Here is a 19,606-nt window from a genome sequence, read left to right as displayed (position 1 = left end):
GTGACTCTGTAACCTCAGCCAGAGTCGATCCAGCTGGAAATGGGTATCAGAAGAAATATGGGGAAGGTAAACAGGCAAGGAGTGTGAAAGCACAAAATGGCTGCCCCCCTATTCCATTGTGCTTCCTGGCTGAATGGTCGTGAAACGGGGATCAGCAGTGCCAGTAGGACCTGTAAAGTCCTATGCCGTGTTCTTTACCTCTTTACCTTTATGCCAAGTGACTCTTATTTTCCACATTTAATATAAGATCAGAGAAACACTTTAAAAACTTCGCAGAAAATTAATATTGCAAGATAAATACATCAGCTTTATAGGCTTGAGCAAGCATTCAAATAGAATATTCTAGGAAAACAATAATTTATTGTGCATGCGGGCACTTTCTTTGGGGGAGGGTGAATCTCCAAACGTGCCCCCCTATTTTTTGATATTTTTACTTTTTTCCTGTAAATATTGAAGGTGTCCATATACTCAATCTATTTTTGTGCTTATTTTCAAACTTAAAACCTCCCCCCTTCCCCAAAGCAATTTTCCGCAAATGTGCTATACCATATATGTTCTTCTTTTTTTGTCTATATGAAAAAGCTTAGGCTTTTGTCGATTAGACCTTAGACCAGAAAAATTAAGCATTCAGGTTTAGGATTCTTATTATATGTTTTAAATAAGTCTAGAATTTACATAACTTTTCCGATTTACCTTAAAAAAAGTGCATAGGTTGGAGAAACCTTTTCAAACAGTTCATTGTAACGATCAAACAGTTCATGGTAACGAACTGTAAGTAAAAAGCGACGCGGTTCAATAGTAACAGAAACTCTAAAAACGGAATTTTTATTTCAATAGATATATCAAAAGAATGGGCTTATTATGCTGATTCCAAATATATAAGATCCATTGAGCTTTGTGTTATTTATCAAAGGCTACGAGCCAGAGAAACTTTACTTTATTTTCGAAAAAGTGGGGAAATACCCACTAAAAGTCAAATAATCTTAATAAAAATCACATTATCAAATTCAGTGTATCAGAGAACCCTACTGAAAAAGTTTTAAGCTCCTATATACAAAAATGTGGGAATTTTGCCAGAAGAAAGATCACGGATGCGTGTTTATTTTATTTTTTTATTATTTTATTTTCAAGTTGTGACTGTATTGAATTAATGGTTCTAGAAAATCGGTAGAGGGCTCCTTCAAACGGAAATTACAAGTTCCAGTGCCCTTTTTAAGTGACCAAAAAGATTGGAGGGCAACTAACCCCCTCCCACTTCCGCTTTTCTCCAAAATCGTCCGATAAAAATTTTGAGGTATCTATTTTATTCAGCATAGTTGAGACTTCTAAAACCATGCTTTTGGAGATAACATAACCACCCACAGCCCCTGGGAATAGGTCTTTAAGTTATAAAATTTGGGGAGAGGCCTACAAGTGATCTGCCCATTGTTTATATATAGTATTTGTTATTGGGAAGTATATAAACATTTTTTGAGGAGGGGTTTGGGATTGGAGTGGGTTTCCATGGGGAGAAATTTTCTTGGGGAAGAAAATTTCCAGGGCTGAACTGTCCAGGAGACACTTAACACGGGAGAAATTTGACATAATTCCAAAACTAAATTATTTTTTTTTGTCTTACTTTCTCTTTGCCAACTCAATTTTGTATGTGTAAATTTTCCGGGGGAATTGTCAGGGGAAACTTTTCTGTGGGTTTGAATTTTCGGGAAAAAAATTCAACGGAAGGGGGGACTTCCGGAGAATCAGTCTGTCAAATGAAAGTATGTCGAGTTTTCAAGCTGAATCGTGCAAGAATTTTACAGAGGAGGGAGGGAATTTTCAGCGAGGATGAAATTGTCCAGAGGAATGTTACAGGGGGGGGGGGTATTTTACGTACAACAAAATTTCCACGGAGGAGTTTCAGTGTGGGGAGGGAATTTTTCATGGATGGTGAGCCAGATTTACCGGCATCATTTGAAAAACGATCAGAAATTAAATAAAAAAAACATTCAACTAAAAAAGTGAGCAATATCCAAACTCAAAACGAACAGAAATTCTTCCATATATGAAGGGGTCCCCTCCTCTGAATAAACTAAAGTTTTACGTGTAAAGTCTTTACACTAAAGTTTCACTGTTTATCCCTATTTTTCAAGAACGATTCCTGAAACACAAGGGCCGTTTAATTAGAATAGGAGGATTTTTAAAATTATTAAAAACTTCAGCGTGAAGGGCAAGGTATTGAGGAGGAGGCAATCCTTTTATATGCGTTTTTTTTTATTTAATCCTAGTTCAAAATTAACATCACAAATTATGTCCTATACGGTGAATTAAACAAGAAAAACGGGTTTTAATTTCTATAAAGCAGTGAATACAAAACACTTAATTAAATAAAAATACTCCGAATATTTCGGCCCCACATCCGGGAGCCTTTCTCAACGGAAAAAAACAAAAAAATTTCTTATATCAACATAAAATACATACTAAACAAACAAAATAAAAAATATAAATAAATAGGAAAAGAAAACTCACATATTAAATCAACAATATCATTTCCTGGCGTATAAACAAAATCGAATGCTTATATTGATTGGAAAACGCCTTCTCACAGAATATAAATGGAAATCTATCAAAAAATGAGAATATATTTATACTTCAACTAAAACAAAAAAGATCAGCTAACCCCCGGCCCATAACCCCTAAATAGATCTCACAGGTTCATCACCCAATGTTTGAATTATAAATTGAACAGATTCGTTTGCTTGCAACGAATCTCTGTTCAATTTATAATTCAAACATTGGGTGATGAACCTGTGAGATCTATTTAGGAGGTTATGGGCCGAGTTAGCTGACCTTTTTGTTTTAGTTTAAGTATAAATATATTCTCATTTTTTGATAGATTTCCATTTATATTCTGTGAGAAGGCGTTTTCCAATCAATATAAGCATTAGATTTTGTTTATACGCCAGTAAATGGAATTGTTTATTTAATATGTGAGTTTTCTTTTCCTACTTATTTATATTTTTTATTTTGTTTGTTTAGTATGTTTTTTATGTTGATATAAGAATTTTTTTTTGTTTTTCCGTTGAGAAAGGCTCCCGGATGTGGGGCCAAAATATTCGGAGTATTTTTGTTTAATTAAGTGTTTTGTATTCACTGCTTTATAGAAATTAAAACCCGTTTTTCTTGTTTAATTTTTTGTAAATGGAAAAGCAGTGTGGTCTAAGAAATTATTTACGTCCTATACGGTGGTAAAGGGAATTTGAAATCTAAAAAAAAAATGAAAAAAATCTGCCTTCGAGCTGTCAGTCTCAGTCCTAAAGCAATAATTTTCTGAATAGGTATAATACCAGAGGAAAATTAAAATTAAAGCAAAAATCCAAATAACAACACTACTATGACACTGGTACTTGCTCATAGTATTAAAATAACAGCCCAGTAAAATATCAGCATAGACAGCCTCAGTTATAAAGCTCGTATATAACTGTAAATCAAGCAGTTCGTGGTAACGAACTGTACCCGGCTCAATAGTAACCGAAACTCTAAAAAATGGAGTTTTGATACCAATAGATACATCAAAAGAATCAGATTTTTATGCTGATTTCAAATATATAAGTCCCATCAAAAGTTACGTGCCTGAGAAAAGTTACCATATTTTCGAAAAAAGGGAGAAACACCCCCAAAAAGTCATAGAACTTTAATGAAAATCACACTGTCAGATTCAACGCATCAGCGAGCCCTGTCGCCGAAGCTTCAATCCCATATCTGCAGAATTGTAGAATTTTGTATTTTTTTTTTTTGCCAGAAGAAAGATCACGGATGCGTGTTTATTTGTTTGTTTTTTCCCCATGGGTGATTGTATCGATCCAGTAGTCCTAGAATATCGTGAGAGAGCACATTCAAACGGAACCTAAAATTTTAGTGCCATTTTTAAGTGACCAAAAATTTGGAGGGCAACTTGGCCCCCTCCCACGCTCATTTTTCTCCCGAAGTCCCCCAATCAAAATTTTGAGACATCCATTTTGTTCAGCATAGTCAAAAATCTAATAAATATGTCTTTGAGGATAACTTAATGCCCCACATTTCCCGGGGGAAGGGCTGCAAGTTATAAACTTTGCCCATTGTTTACATATATTATTGTTTAATGGGAAGTATACAGACGATTTCAGGAGGGATTTTTCTGGGGGGGGGGAATCGGAGGAGGGATTTAAGGGGAGGATCTTTCCATGGCGGATGTTCCCCTGGGGAAAGGGACATTTCTATGAAGGATGGGGGGGGGCGGATTTCCCAGCATTATTTAGAAGACGATCAGAAATTAAACTGAAAGTAAGGAGCAACATTAAAACTTAAAACGAGCAGAAATTATTACGTAAATGATGGATTTCACCCCCAAGTCAGTAACTCACTCTTTAAGCTAAAGTGTTCTTTTTTGTACTTTCAAAAGACCTATCTATTCTTATAAACCGGCCTTTGTGATTCAGGGGGTTTGTAATTCGATCAAAATTTGAACTTTAGCGTAAAGAGTGAGGTATTGACTAGGGAGGTGACTCCCTAATATACGCAATAAAAACATACGAATATAGAAGTTTGTTACGTAAGTTACATCAGAACAAAATTTCGAGAAAGCCATTTAGCCAAAAAAGTAAAATTAATATGCAAATTTCGTTTTGATTATTCATGTACGGTGAGTCAAAATCAAAGCTGCATTAATTCAAAAACGTTTAGAAATTAAATAAAAAAACAAGTTTTTTTTAACTGAAAGTAAGGAGTGACATTAAAACTTAAAACGAACAGAAATTATTCAGTATATGAAAGGGGCGGTACCCTCCTCAACGCCTCGCTCTTTACGCTAAAGTTTGACTCTGTCTCACAACTTTATTTTCTAAAACAATAAGACAACTTTAGCGTAAAGAGTGAGGCGTTGAGGAGGGAACCGCCCCTTTCATATACGGAATAATTTCTGTTCTTTTTAATGTCGCTCCTTACTTTCATGTAAAAAAAAACTTTTTTTTATTTAATAAAGACAAAGGAATAGGGCGAAACATTAAATATTAACAGCACTGAATATGCTAATGCAAGCTGCTAACCTGGACGGGGTATGGACCGGAAATGGGAAATTATTGGGGTATTTGAATAAGAAATTTCTGGGGCATCGAAAATCTTAATGACATTATTTGACTTTTTTATGAAAATTAAGTCTCTTGGGTTTATTTTGATTAATTAAAAACTGAGGATTTTAAAACTAGATAAATGGGAAATTTTCTATTGGCATTGATTCAGTCAGTTTTTTTATAGTGGTGAATGCAACATATCTGAAAAACTGTAAAAAAAAAAAAATGGAAAACTGTATTGTAGTAAGTGTTTTATGATAAGTTAAGAGGGTAGATCACACATATCTAGACTGAATTTTGGTATGTAAAAATTACATATTTGCAAACTTTTGTGTATGGTCCGGGGCTAGGGAAGTGCACATGGGGGGGGGGACCTCAATGCCTTCTAGCAATAAAATCTGTCCAGTTGCCTGCCTACAGCTATATCCAGACTTCAGAAGAGGACAGTAGGTCAGTACAGTATTATCATGATAGTGATTATTATATTTGGAATTGGGGCTGTATGTGGAAGACAATAGAAGTCTGTTACTTCTTTTTTCAGTGTTTAGTTTTAGCTCTTTAAAGAACAAACATTTTGCACCAAAATTCCTGATATTTCTAAACTAGCTAGTGTATATTCACAACATTTAATACGAAATAGCGAAACTGGCGTGGCAACTCGGTTTAACTGGGGAATATTTGATCCCTCAAAGCTAAAATGTTTTATTCCGCTTCCATTTCCCTACTGCGCTTTGGGTTAGACTGCAAGTTTGAAAACACGAAAAGGCCCAAAAAATCTTTATTCAATAATTCAAATGTATCTTACTTTGAATATTTTTACGAACAAACGAAATTATGAATAGATTATGTATTTTACCACTGTTCCTGTAAAAGGAGTTCATTTGGCGTCTCTATTCTGTTTTTTTTACGCGTGGAGATGTTAAGGGTAACTATCCGAGGTAAATTTTTGCCAGGATTGAATTTTTTAGAGGATATTTCTGTGGAAAGGGGATTTTTCCGTGGAGGTGGACCCAGATATCCTGGCGTCATTTAAAAAACGATCAGAAATTAAAAAAAATGAATAAAAAAATCAACTGAAAGTAAGGAGCAACATTAAACTTAAAACGAGCAGAAATTACTACGTATATGAGGAGGTTTATCCTCTCCTCAACACCTCGCTCTTTTCACCGAAGTTTAAATTTTTTCCCAATTCTTTAAAAACGACTCCTGAAACAAAAGGGTCGTTTAATTAGAATAATAAGTAATTTTTTTTAAAGTGCCCAAAAAATATACCGTGAAGAGCAAGGTGTTGAGGAGAGAGCAACCCCCTCATATACGCCTTAATATCTATTCATTTTAAGTTTTAATGTTAGTCCTTAGTTGAAAAAACTTGTTTTTTTTTATTTAATGAAGATTAGAGACAAACATTTTTCTAAAGGCAATAGAAAAAGGTATGTCAACTAAAGTAAAAGTATATTAAAATGAAAAAAGTAAGTAATTACAAAAAATACACAAAACAACAGCCTACTTAAAAAACTAAGATATAAACTCCCAGTATTCAGTTCTGTTAAGCAATGCTGAAGTTTTGGACTAAGAATATCAACAGTTTTGAGCTTGATTATCCAACACCAAAATAGTTAATGCCTTTAGACTCAGCGTTTATAAAAAGTAGCGTATTATCAAAGTAGTTGGTTCAAAATAAAACATTAAAACTAAAATTAGGTAAATCGAATAAACATTTGTTAATCAATGTTTTTAATTAAATTTTGAATACCAAAAATCAATATATTTGATATGTTTTATACTTCCTAACTGTGAAACTCCTGAAAAAAAAACAAATGATGATAAAACACAAAAACGTATGCGTTCAGGGGAAAAATACAGAAATTCCCAGCATTTTGTTCAGGGGAAACATTTATGACTATAGTAGCTTCATATATCAGCTCATGGATGTCCTTGCATTGCAAGCAAAAGTTGACAGCATATTTGTTTGTTTTTTTTACCAAAATTGCCCCTTATTAAGCTGTTTTCTATAATTATACACACTTTCTTGTGTACTAATAACTTCACTAATTACTAAAAAGCAAACACATTTAAGATCACCATAAAAAGCTGATTCTTTGATTTAATGTTATCAATAGTTAGACTCTTATGCTTTCGTTACAAGTTGCAAGTGTTGAATGTAGGACAGCTACGGGACTACCAAATAGGAATATTTGCCTATCAATGCTGGCATGATGTTAGTCCAGAAGTTTTTCTTGATTATTTTAGTGACAATAGGTCTTTGTACCATTATGAAACTCGTCATGCTAGTGACTTCATGGTTCCGAATAGAAGTGAAACCAGGACCGGCTTCCATACTAGATTTTCAGGACCTAATGTGTGGAACTCTGTTTCAGAGAGCATTCAGGCGGCTGAGCACCTGGGGTTATTTAAAAAGAATTTGAAAAAATATTTGTTAGGTCAAGGTTCATAGTTTTTTTTATTTAAATGAATTGATGAGATTTTTTTCTTTCTTCTTTTTAGTGTTTTTGTTTTTTTATTATTATTAATTTTTTTGTTGTTGTTGTTCCTTTGTTTATAGTTAATCATTAATTAGTAAATGAGTTGTATGTACCCACCCAGTCGCAAGTGCTTTTTTGTATCTGTCTTGGGGCGGGTATTGGCATATTAGTTAATTGTATTTTGATGTTAAATAAAATGAACTGAACTGAACTGAACGTTATTGACAAGGATAGTTATTTATTTACCATTCATCACTATGAATTATTTATTTTTTACTCCAACTAAATCATATATAATGTTTGTGGAAAACTGGAAAGGGGTCACTAAGTCACAAATTAGAACTTATATTTTCCTTATTAAGGCGATAGCTGAGCTTAGGCAACGAATAGGTACTATTTGAAAGATAAAGATGGATTTAAAGGATTGTTTGCCTGTTATTTCAAGCAAATTAATGGCAAATCCTATGTCAATTCTAACTTCTTCGTCAACCTTCTTAAGACCATAGGCGAGCTTGCCTTGTTTGCCTCTCATTACAGGCAATGTAACGGTCTTATGTCAATTTTAAATTCTTGGTCAACATGCCTGAGGCTCTAGGCAGGCATGCCTTTACAAAAACTAACAAACAAGTATGTGTCCAATAAGAGAGTCATGCTTACTCCCGCCATTTGCCCGTGCCCCAGCCATTTAAACATTTGCCTATCAATTACTTGGACTATCTGTCTCGGCTTTTCTCTTTCTACATTTAGCCATGCCTTGATGCAACCTACTGCAAAATACTTGATAACTTCAATTCAAGGGTCAAAATCTTAAAACTAAAAATCTTTATTAAGGGTCAAATTCTATTGGCAGGCAGCCAACAAGGGAGCAATACACATATTTTCCACGGTGTTTCCTTATTCTGCTCTCTTTCCTTTGTTTTCCAGGTCATGCCCCCCCCCCTTGCCGGTGCCCATGCTCAAAACCTCATTATTCACGATAAAGTTTTATTCTTTAAAAAAGCTTCTTGTTCTAATTAAATTAAAATTGTGTTTTGTGTCTTGTATAAATGTGTTTCAGTCGTGAATCGTTATTAAGGAATTGGGACTAAGAGCGAGGCATTAGGGAGAAGGTTACCAGTCTCATTTAAGTAGTAATTTCTGTTTGTTTTTTATATTTTAATGTTGCTCCTTACTTTCATTTGAAAAAAAAACTTCAGCTGAAAGTAAGTTTTTTTTAAAATTTAATCACAGTTCAATCGATTAAAACAAAACAGATCTAGCTTCTAGAAATTAAAAGGGCTAGGGCAACTAACCCCCCACGTCCATCATTCCCCCAAACACATCCAATCAAAATTTTGAGATTGCCATTGTATTCATCATAATTGATTTGCAGACAGAAATTATGCTTTTGTAGAGGACACTCCCCCAAAGCAGATAGAGCTAGTATCGTGAGTTATGCCCTGAGGGCATATAAGGTTTGCATAAAAGACTTTTACATAGAAACATTAAAACAGGACCCATCAACTGAAAATTGAAGGGGCTATTGCCCTTTTAATAGTCTAAAGTGATTGGAGGGTAACTATCCAGCCCTCACCCACATCCATCATTCCCCAAAACACATCCAATCAAAACTTTTAGATAGCCATTTTGTTCAGCGTAGTTGATTTCCAGATAGAAAATACGTTTTTGAGGAGGACACTCACCCACAACCCACGGGGTAAGGGTTTTAAGTCATGCCCTGAAGGTGTATAAGGACGATATTGGCACAACATACTATATATTATTTTTTTGTCCTTTAGAGCAGGGAACTTCATATGGAAGGGGTCACCGTAGAAACTTCAAAAGGGGCTTATTCGATTGGAAATTCAGAGTTCTAGGGCCCTTTTTAATAGTCGAAAGTGATTGGAGGGCAACTACCCCCCTCCTACCCGCCCATCATTCCCCCAAACACATCGAAGGAGTTGTCGTGGGAACTTCGAAAAGGGCTCATTCGGTAGAAAATAGAAAGGGCTGATGCACCTTTTAATAGTCGAAAGTGATTTGAGGGCAACTAATCCCCCTTCCACTCCTACCCATCCACCCCCACTCTCCCACGCCAACCCTCTCATTTCTGCTCTTAAAATTTAACCAAATCAAAATAGTGCAAGGGCGTCCAAGCTATCAAAAAAAGTAAATATTTTGCGAATGGTATCAAGTTTTTCAACCAGAGGAGGTAAGAAACAGGTGTATGGTGTTAAAAATTGCTGAAATTTTTTTTCCAGCATACAAATAGCAGGCCCAACTATAAAGTCTTAAAAAACGAAAAGATTTAAAGTATTATTTTCTTTTTCACTGAAAAGACTATGTTAATATAAAACGAACAAAAATTAATTTAAAAGACTTTTTCACAAAATAAGTTTTTCAAAGAAATGATGATGGGATTCAAAGGAATGATGGTCGCGGGAAGGGGGGGGCTAGTTGCCCTTCAATCACTTTCGAATATGAAAAAGAGCACTAGTCTTTTGAATTTCCAATCAAATGAGCCCCTTTTAAAGTTTCTACGATAACGTCTTCTATGGTTGCCCTGAGGGTTGTTGGGGAGTGTCCTCCTACAAAATATATTTTCCATCTGGAAATCAACTACGCTGAACAAAATGGCTATCTCAGAATTTTTATTTGATGTGTTTGGAGGAATGATGGGCGTGGGGGTGGGCTAATTGCCCTCCAATCACATTCGACTATTAAGAAGGGCACTAGCCCTTTCAATTTCCAATCGAATGATTCTTTTTTGAAGTTTCTACGACAACGCCTTCTATAAAAACGTTATATGCCCCCAGGGCATAACTTAAAACCCTTGCCCTAAGGGTTTTGGGGGAGTGTCCTTCTAAAAACATATTTTCTATCTGGAAATCAACTAACCTACACTGAACAAAATGGCTATCTCAAAATTCTGATTGGATGTGTTTGGGGGACTGATGGGTGGGGGGGGGGGCTAGGTACCCTCCAATCACTTTCGACTATTAAAAAGGGCACTAGCCCTTTGAATTTTGGATCAAATGAGCGTGTTTTGAAGCTTCTACGACAATGCCTTCTATAAAAACCTCATATGCCCCCAGGGCATAACTTAAAACCTTTGCCCTGAGGGTTGTGGGGGACTGTCACTTACGACTATTAAAAAGGGCACTAGAACTCTCAATTTCCAATCGAATGAGCCCCTTTTGAAGTTTCTATGACGACCAATTCCATATGAAGTGCCCAGCTCTAAAGGAAAAAAATAATAAATTGTACATTGTGCCAACATCGCTCTTATATGCCATCAGGGCATAACTTAAAACCCTTGTCCCAAGGGTTGTGGGGGGACTGTCCTCCTCAAAAACATATTTTCTATCTGGAAATCAACAACGCTGAACAAAATGGCTATCTCAAAATTTTGATTGGATGTGTTTGGGGAAATGATGGGCGTGGGGGGGCTAGTTGCCCTCCAATCACTTTCGACTATTTAAAAGGGCACTAGCCCTTTGAATTTCCAATTGAATGAGCCTTTTTTGAAGTTTCTACGACAACGCCTTCTATAAAAACCTTATATGCCCCCTGGGCATAACTTAAAACCCTTGCCCTGAGGGTTGTGGAGGAGTATCCTTCTCAAAAACAAATTTTCTACGTGGAAATCAACTACGCTGAACAAAATGGCTATCTCAAGATTTTGATTGGATGTGTTTGGGGGAATGATGGGCGTGGGGGGGGGGGCTAGTTGCCCTGCATTCACTTTCGACTATTAAAAAGGGGACTAGCCCTTCGAATTTCCAATCGAATGAGCCTGTTTCGAAGTTTCTTCGACAATGCCTTCTATAAAAAAACCTTATATGCCCCCAGGGCATAACTTAAAACCCTTGCCCTGAGGGTTTTGGGGGAGTATCCTCCTCGAAAACAAATTTTCTATCTGGAAATCAACTACGCTGAACAAAATGGCTTTCTCGAAATTTTGATTGGATGTGTTTGGGGAAGTGATGGGTGTGGGAGGGGGGGGGGGGCTAGTTGCCCTCTAATCACTTTCGACTATTAAAAAGGGGCCCTAGAACTCTCTATTTCCAATCAAATGAACCCTTTTTGAAGTCTCTACGACAACCCCTTCCATATGAAGTGCCCTGCTCTAAAGTTAAAAATAATATATGGTACATTGTGCCAACATTTTTCTTATATGCCCTCAAGGAATAACCTAAAACCCTTGCCCTGGGGGTTGTGAGGGCGTGTCCTCCTCAAAAACATATTTTCTATCTGGAAATCAACTACGCTGAACAATATGGCTATCTCAAAATGTTGATTGGATGTGTTTGGGGGAATGATGGGCGTGGGGGGGCTAGTTGCCCTCCAATCACTTTCGACTATTAAAAAGGGTACTAGCCACTCCAATTTCCAATCGAATGAGTCCTTTTCGAAGTTTCTACGACAACTCCTTCGATACGAAGTGCCTGTCGAAGAAAGAAGAAAAAAAACACATTGTGACCACATTTTTCTTTACTTAGGCAGCGCTAGCGCGTTGCCTATGAAAGATATTTTGCACCAAAATTCCTGATATTTCTAAACTATCTAGTGTATATTCCCGACTTTTAAGACAAAATAGCGGAACTAGCGTGGCAGCTCAGTTTAACTGGACCTACCGATATTCTCCATGATATTGGAAAGTTTAAATGGGAAATATTGGATTCCTCAAAGCTAAGTTTTTTTATTCCGCTTTGATTTTCTACTTTGCTTTGAGTTAGACTGCAGGTTTGAAAATACGAAAAGGCCCAAAAATATTTGTTCAATACTTCAAATATGTCCTATTTCAAATGTTCTTACGAACGAACGAAATTATGTATAGATTCTTTGATTTATCACTACTCATGTAAAAGGAGTTCATTTGGCGTCTCTATTCCGTTTTATAAAATTAAGCAACTACAAAAATCTTTAGTTAAAAAAAATAATCAAGACAAGCTTAATTTAATTAGAACAAACGATTAACTGATTTATATTATTGTCCCTTAGTGAGATTAAATATATAAAAAAACAAGTTTTTTCAACTGAAAGTAAGAAGCTTCATTAAAACTTAAACGGCAGAAATTATTAAGTGTAGGAGCGGGCTTTCCCACCTCATAACCTCATGTTTATTATTACTTTAAAAAGCTTCCTGTTCTAATTAAATGACCCTTATGTTTCAGTCGTGAATCGTTCTTAAGGAATTGGGACAAAGAGTCAAACTTTGGCGCAAAAAGCGAGGCATTAGGGAGAAGGTTACCAGTCTCATTTAAGTAGTAATTTCTGTTTGTTTTTTATATTTTAATGTTGCTCCTTACTTTCATTTGAAAAAAAACTTCAACTGAAAGTAAGTTTTTTTAAATTTAATCTCAATTCAATCGATTAAAACAAAACAGATCTAGCTTCCTAGGGAAAGTAGAAAAAGAACCTATATAAAGTAGGGAAAGTAGAAAAAGAACCTATGCAGAATGGATCCATATGAATCGTATTCAGCAGAAAAAAAATGCGCTTTTGAATCAAAATACAAAGTACAGGCAAAATAGTTCTTAAACCAGCCGCTTGACGGTGAATTTTTTTTAGACACGTGACACTTATATATCTTTTTAACCTTTAACCGTTTGTAACTACCAAATACATTGCTTGCATAGAAAAAAGAAATCAAATTGTAAATCCAAATTGAATATATTAAGGTAGACGATTTTTAACCTTTTTAAGAAAAGTAAGGTAAATCTTGTAAAGAAACAAAAACACTTTAAGAGTATATTAATGTTCCCAGTTTAAGCTCTTTTGATTAGTCTATATCTAAGAGCTAGAAATCATTCTTTTTCACTTTTTTTGCCTTTATTTATTTCGTTCTCTTTAGTTTCTATGAGCCTTACAATGTTAATGTATATTTTCCCTTATTATTGTTATTTTTAATTTTATAAGTATTGGTATTGTTATTATTATAATTTTTTTTAGATACTTAATGACCTCTGTCTAAGGCTTCGATACTTTAATTTTTGAGTGGTCGTGGGTTTCTAGGACTAGCGGTTTATAAAGCCTAAAGCATATTGTGTTCGTTCTGTTGTAACTGTTTTTGCTAATAAATCAAGTTCAGTTCATAGATTAAAATTTGTACTGTTTAAAAGATTGAAACGATTCAAATTACCGAAGACTTCTTAAAGAAAATCATTCGAAAACAAAAAAAAATCAAAAGTTGCGATAAAAATTCTGGAAAAAAAAAGAAATTTAAAACCAAAGCCTAAAATGAAAGAACTCCTGCGTTTGTAGTTCACAGAAGTTCAGCTAAGAGCACATGAAAAACGAATACGATTTATCTTTGGATTACTCAAATTCGAATCTGTCTGTTTTATGTATCTAGATATTGATTGTATTTCAACTATCCTTTGTTTATTCTAAATGAATCAAAACGTTTAAGTAACAAAAGCATATAAAAACTAAGGTATATGACTGAATCATAAGGCTTAAATTTGTTACATAGTATACAAAATTATGTTGGTTAATCTTTGAGCTACTTGCACTGAATTTTTTTCTCCAAATACGGGATCAACTTTCAAGAGTGGTTCTAGACACGAGTTTCAAATTGAACAAAGCTTATGCAATAATTATGTTGAATACAATGAAAGGCATCGCTCTGATTACCTTATACAACTTAAGAATTAAATTAGAATGCGATGATTTAATTCTTAAGCAGAAAAGCTTAACTTCTGCTTTCACTTCTTTTGAGCTTCATTAACTTATGTCTAGTAATTTAGCCTCTGCAAATGCGACAGTTCACTAAAGTATCTTTCTCATTCATAAATCAGTTTGAAAGCAGTCGTGACGCACCCTTTCGATTTCGAAACGTGAATTTCTACATTGTAGAGTTTTTAATGTTTGGTTTTTTAGTTTTCATTTTTCCAGGCTCCTGAAAACGAACTCCAGCGCACAGCCAATCAACAACCATCAGAGTATGAAATAAAAGTTCAAGAATCTCTTCAGAAACTCAATATACCAGAATGGTACAAGCCCAATAAATTCAGTATTATTAGCCCTAAAAGTAAATCTCAACCCCGATGGTCAAACCCTCAACGATGCCAAACATCACTTGAAAAAAATAATTGGCAAAACATCAAAGGTTCTCGTGATACATTAAGTCCTTCAAGTGCCACAAGTGTCTTTAGCTATTCAAATACTGGTTCGAACTTTCTATTAGATTCTAAATGTGTTCGTTTCGGAAGCTCGAGAAGCATACAGTCACGAAGTTCGAATTTCAGTTCAGAACGCGATGACTTAAATTTAATGAGTCTTAGCAACACTAGTAACTGCAGTGAAAGATCTACTCCATTGGGTCGTAATGTTTTGTCCGTTCATAAGCCATATCTTGGATGGCGTTCAAGAGAAAGTTTGAGTGCCCAAAACGGGTATAAAACGCCAGCTGAACGTCTAGCCGAGTCTTTTCAGTCGAAAAGTCACGTTGACTTGCAAAAGAGTGACGTAAAAACTTCAATCCATGAACTAACATCAGCTATACAAGAATATGTTCACAGTGACCCATTGAATCACCAGGATAAAGTAAATAAAAATTCACCACGAAAGCCAAAAATGTGGTTGGAGAGTAGCTTTTTGGGTCTATCTACTTTAGATTTTGAAGAACAGGATAATGTTCGTGATTTTATTCCAAAACCTTCTGATGAAATTTTGCTCATTTAATCAAATGGAGGGGGCTTCACCATAGAGAAACAGAGAGTTTACTTGTGAAAGAAAAATGTATTCACTAAAAATAATTTTTCTCTTTACTGGCTAAAATCTCATACAGAAGAACCATCCAAGTTTTACTTTCTCTCTACTGGATCAAAATTTGACTTAGAAGCAGTGAATGAAAATGCAGGGATGTTTGGCCCTACTTAGTGACATGTGGCACTTATGGAATAATGTGATTGGCTTATGACGAAAATTCGTCATAAGTATAAACCAATGGAACCAAAACACACTTTAACAAGGAAGTATAGGGCGGTAATCTCTTTTTATCTCTTTGGTTGTACCCCTCTACTACTTGAGGCAGTATATTTCCTAGTAGATACGTTATAACATATTTTTAACCAGAATATATTGCTGTTTTGCTAATACTCGAGTGTTCTTACTAAAGGTTGTTATTTTTCTCTATAAGAAAAGCTGTAAATTTGTTAAACATACCAAAACTATAATAAAATGTTATATTACTGTTCAATATGGTTACTTTAAAGAAGAAAAAGTGTAGAATTTTATTTTTGTTTGCAATCTTTTTTTAAATATTTTTTAGTAGCCTACTGTCAATCAAGGTCAAGGTGAATAGACAAAACGCTTAAAAATTGCTTTGTTTAGTGTGTCAAATCTATGGGGGACCATCTTCCTGTAGGGGTTATTCCGTCAAAGATAAATGCTGGTTTAAATAATAATTAAATAAAAACAAAGTTTTTTCAACTGAAAGTAAGGAGAAAAACTAATACTTAAAACGACCAGAAATTATCTCATAAATGAAGGGTCTACCACTTCCTTAACCCCCACTCTATCCTAAAGGCTCTTTCTTAAAAAGTCTCATTTTCTTTCTTTATTTTTGAGCAGTCTTTCTTAAAGAATTATGACCGTTTTTCAAATCATACCAGGAAATCCCCTTCCCCCGTCTTCTTACGTGAAATTTCCCCTGGATGTCCGATACCCTTAGATGCTACATGTTAGATGTCTATACCCTGGATGTTATGTTATACCCTTAGATGTTTCAAAGATATTGCAGATGTGACATATTGGCAACCTGGATATACATTTCAACTTAACAAATTAGCTGTTCTTGAGATACTGCAGATGTACCCTTTTTACGACCTGTATACAGATAGTGTCTTTTGATTTATTTCAACATTCCCCTCAGTATTTCCTGAAAATTTTAACTTAATACCCTAAACCGTTCCTGAGCTTTTGCAAACAAGCCCTTTTGACAACCTGGATACACACAGTGTCTTTGATATAGTTCAACATCGCCATCGGTATTCTCTGAAAGCTTCATCTTAACACCATTGGCCTTTCCTGAAAGATCGTATAAGCCCACTTTTCACTACAAAACACACGTTTAACAATGGCTAATTTACGTAACGGTCCTTGCCCCAGAACCTCTGGGGGTCATGTCCTCCCAGAGGCATGCCTATTGGTCATTTTGACTGTTTGAACAAAATGGCTCGATCGACTGTCTTTAGAGGGCACGGGGGAAGGGGGATTAGTTAGAAAATAATGGCAAGGGATGGGGATTGGTTACCTTCTGGTCACTTTTGACTCTTAAAAAGCGCACTAGAACTTTCAATTTCCAATCGAATAAGTCCCATCAAATGTTTCTTCGAGCACAGGCACTAGGGATGCACCTTCCCCTGAAAGCTTCAATCTAATATCCTTAGCTGTTCCTGAGACATTTGGCAAGCCCTTTTTTTTATTATAAAAGATTTATATATATATATATATATATATATATATATATATATATATATATATATATATATATATATATATATATATATATATATATATATATAAACATTTATCGGTTTACATAATTTATGGCCCTCACCAAAGGGTCTGTGGGGATCATTTCTTCACTGGAGGCATATTTATTGCACCTTTTTACTATTTTGGACTTAATGGCTGAATATCCTTAGAGGGTATGTGGTCGGTAAGAAAAAAAGGGCATTAGAGGGGCCTGGCTGTCCTCCAATTTCTTTTGACTTATTAAAAGGCACAAAAACCTTCAATTTCCAACTTAATGAGCCCCTTCCAAATTTTCTAGGACCATCACTTCAACATGAAGTGGTTCTGGGAAAAAATAATGCATTGGATGTTTATGGCTCTACTATACACAGTGCTAGAGTGTTGTCCCTGATAATGGAAGTTAATGGAAGGGAATTTCTTGCGGATGTCTTTGCTAGAATAGTAAAATTTCCTTCTTTTTCTCTAGGAAAAACCTTCGCCGTTTTCGATTGTTTAAAATTTATGCCTATCGGCAACAAGTATTAGTGGATAATTAAATTATGCCAGTTAAAAAGTTAATTGGAATTACTACGATTGAAACGTCAAAGTTATTCATTGAAACTTAAAAATAATATTAAAATTTAAAATAACAGAAACTCACTAATTTGAGAAGTCAACCTTTGCAAAACCCACGTTATGCATACAAGTCTAGTGGACATTGTTCGCCATGAGTCAACCCAAAAATCTCGATCATCCCTTAGTTCTATGACTATCTACCTTAGTTCTGCCCTAGGATAGATCTATTAACGAGTGAAAATGACATCATTTTTATACAATCCTGAAAAAGGTTTATGCAAGTTTTGCCTCTCACTGAGACTATCTCTCTTGGCTTTTTATACAATTAGCCGTGGCTTGATGACGACTTGATTTTAATTCAACGAAAGAAAAACCTTTGAATGAACAAATCAAATATAACCCCAACCTTTCGGGTGACAGGCCAACTTATGAGGCGTTTTTATAAACATTCCACTCGGTCTTTAACCCCAATTGCAAGTTGCAATGCTGAGGCTAAATCTATTCTTGAGTACTTTATCTACTGGTCCTTAGACAGACCTGACCTGCTTTACTCTGAGAGAGAAAAAAAATTAATAACTATTTGACAAAGTATGAATTTCATAGAAAATACGCTGATAAGGAAGTATTCTTTAAGGAGTACGAAACGGAAAATCGCACAGGCTATCTTAAGGGCTATTAAGGAATTGTATAAAGCTTGCTTAGATAGCGCTAATTCTCCATATTATTATAATATATAATAATATTATTAATAAATATAATAATTTATTTATACCCTCTTTACAAACATAAAATGCTGATAGAGGAGTAAATAAAAAAAAGGAAAAAATACACACACACTAAAACAAAATACAACATAGGATTTAAAAAAGATGCAATAAAAACGCCTCTCATAAATAACAATACTACTTGATGCAATTAAGATTAAATTCAAAGATATATTCTCTACTATTTTCAAAACTTAGCTCAAGTTCTTACACATTAAACATAATATTAAAAACTATGTATTTCTTAACAATGTAAGTGTTCCTGATCCATAAGGGAAGGCCAAGAAAAAACTTGCAATATCTAAAGAACTGTCTACGGATTATAAGCGTTCAGTCTTATTAAAAAACTTCCAGACCAGTATCTGTTTCTAGTAGCTGTTCAGAGAGCGTTATTAAATAAAAATAGACTAATGACCAAACCTTGTTTGACCCCTCTCTTTACTGGAATACGATCGTTAAGATGGATACCAGAACGCGCCTTAAGATGAGAATTTTGATACCAATGCCATAAGCAAGAACAAATGAAAGGGTTGACGCCATTACAAAGGAGAGTGAGGATAGCATGAGAACGAAGGACAGAGCCAAAGGCCTTAGAGATGTCTAAGGCACATACATAGGCCTACAGACTTTTCTTAGGCAAACGGCGCCGATCAATATTATCAAGACAAACAGTATGTGCATTTGGAACTCCAATGCCACTTCTGAACCCAAACTGATTGTCGCCAAAATTTCAGCGTACTTTAATAAACGGGAATAGGACTTTTTCAAGAAGTTTGCTAATTATCGAACAAACAGTAATTGGCCTATGCGAATCACAAACTGAAGGGTCTTTATTCTTTTCCCTAATGCAAGTTATAACACCTTCACAAAGGACCTTGGGCACATATTAATGAGAAACAATTGCCTGGAACAACAAGGAAAGGTGGTCAAAAAGGTACGGCGTGCCGTACTTCGGATGCTCGGTCTGTAGTCCATCCAGACCGGGGGCTTTTTCCGTTTGCATCAATTGCATTTGTGTAGATACAGATGAAGTTGAAATATTAACAAAGTTCCTACTATGGACAATGTCTAAAAGGTAGCTATAAAGAATGGTTCGCAAAAAAAGACTCTAGAGTTGGCGGGTCTACTGAAAAAATTGACGAAAAATGAGCATGCCAATCAGAAATACTAATCTGTTCAGATTCAAAAGAGTACGAACGTGTAAGTTTAGAAACTTGTTTCCATAGAAGTTAAGTATTATTTTGGACAGAATAAG

General features: G+C 35.1%; 1 protein-coding gene across 3 annotated transcripts in view; it reads left to right on the top strand.

The window, feature by feature from the left end:
* The window catches only part of LOC148948449 (uncharacterized), a 128,806-nt gene extending 112,881 nt beyond the window's left edge, over nucleotides 1–15,925 (top strand). For all 3 annotated transcript variants that reach the window (XM_089094371.1, XM_089094373.1, XM_089094372.1), the window contains exon 9: nucleotides 14,447–15,925. In XM_089094371.1, coding sequence (XP_088950497.1) covers nucleotides 14,447–15,235 — 789 coding nt within the window. In that variant the 3' untranslated portion in view covers nucleotides 15,236–15,925. The remainder of the gene's footprint in view (nucleotides 1–14,446) is intronic.
* Nucleotides 15,926–19,606: the final 3,681 nt, after the last annotated feature.

Source organism: Artemia sp. Qi Xiang Cuo, chromosome 9 (assembly GCF_049724085.1).
Source record: "Artemia sp. Qi Xiang Cuo chromosome 9, ASM4972408v1, whole genome shotgun sequence".
Classification (NCBI taxonomy): Eukaryota; Metazoa; Arthropoda; class Branchiopoda; order Anostraca; family Artemiidae; genus Artemia; species Artemia sp. Qi Xiang Cuo.
This window is presented reverse-complemented; position numbering and strand designations above follow the sequence as displayed.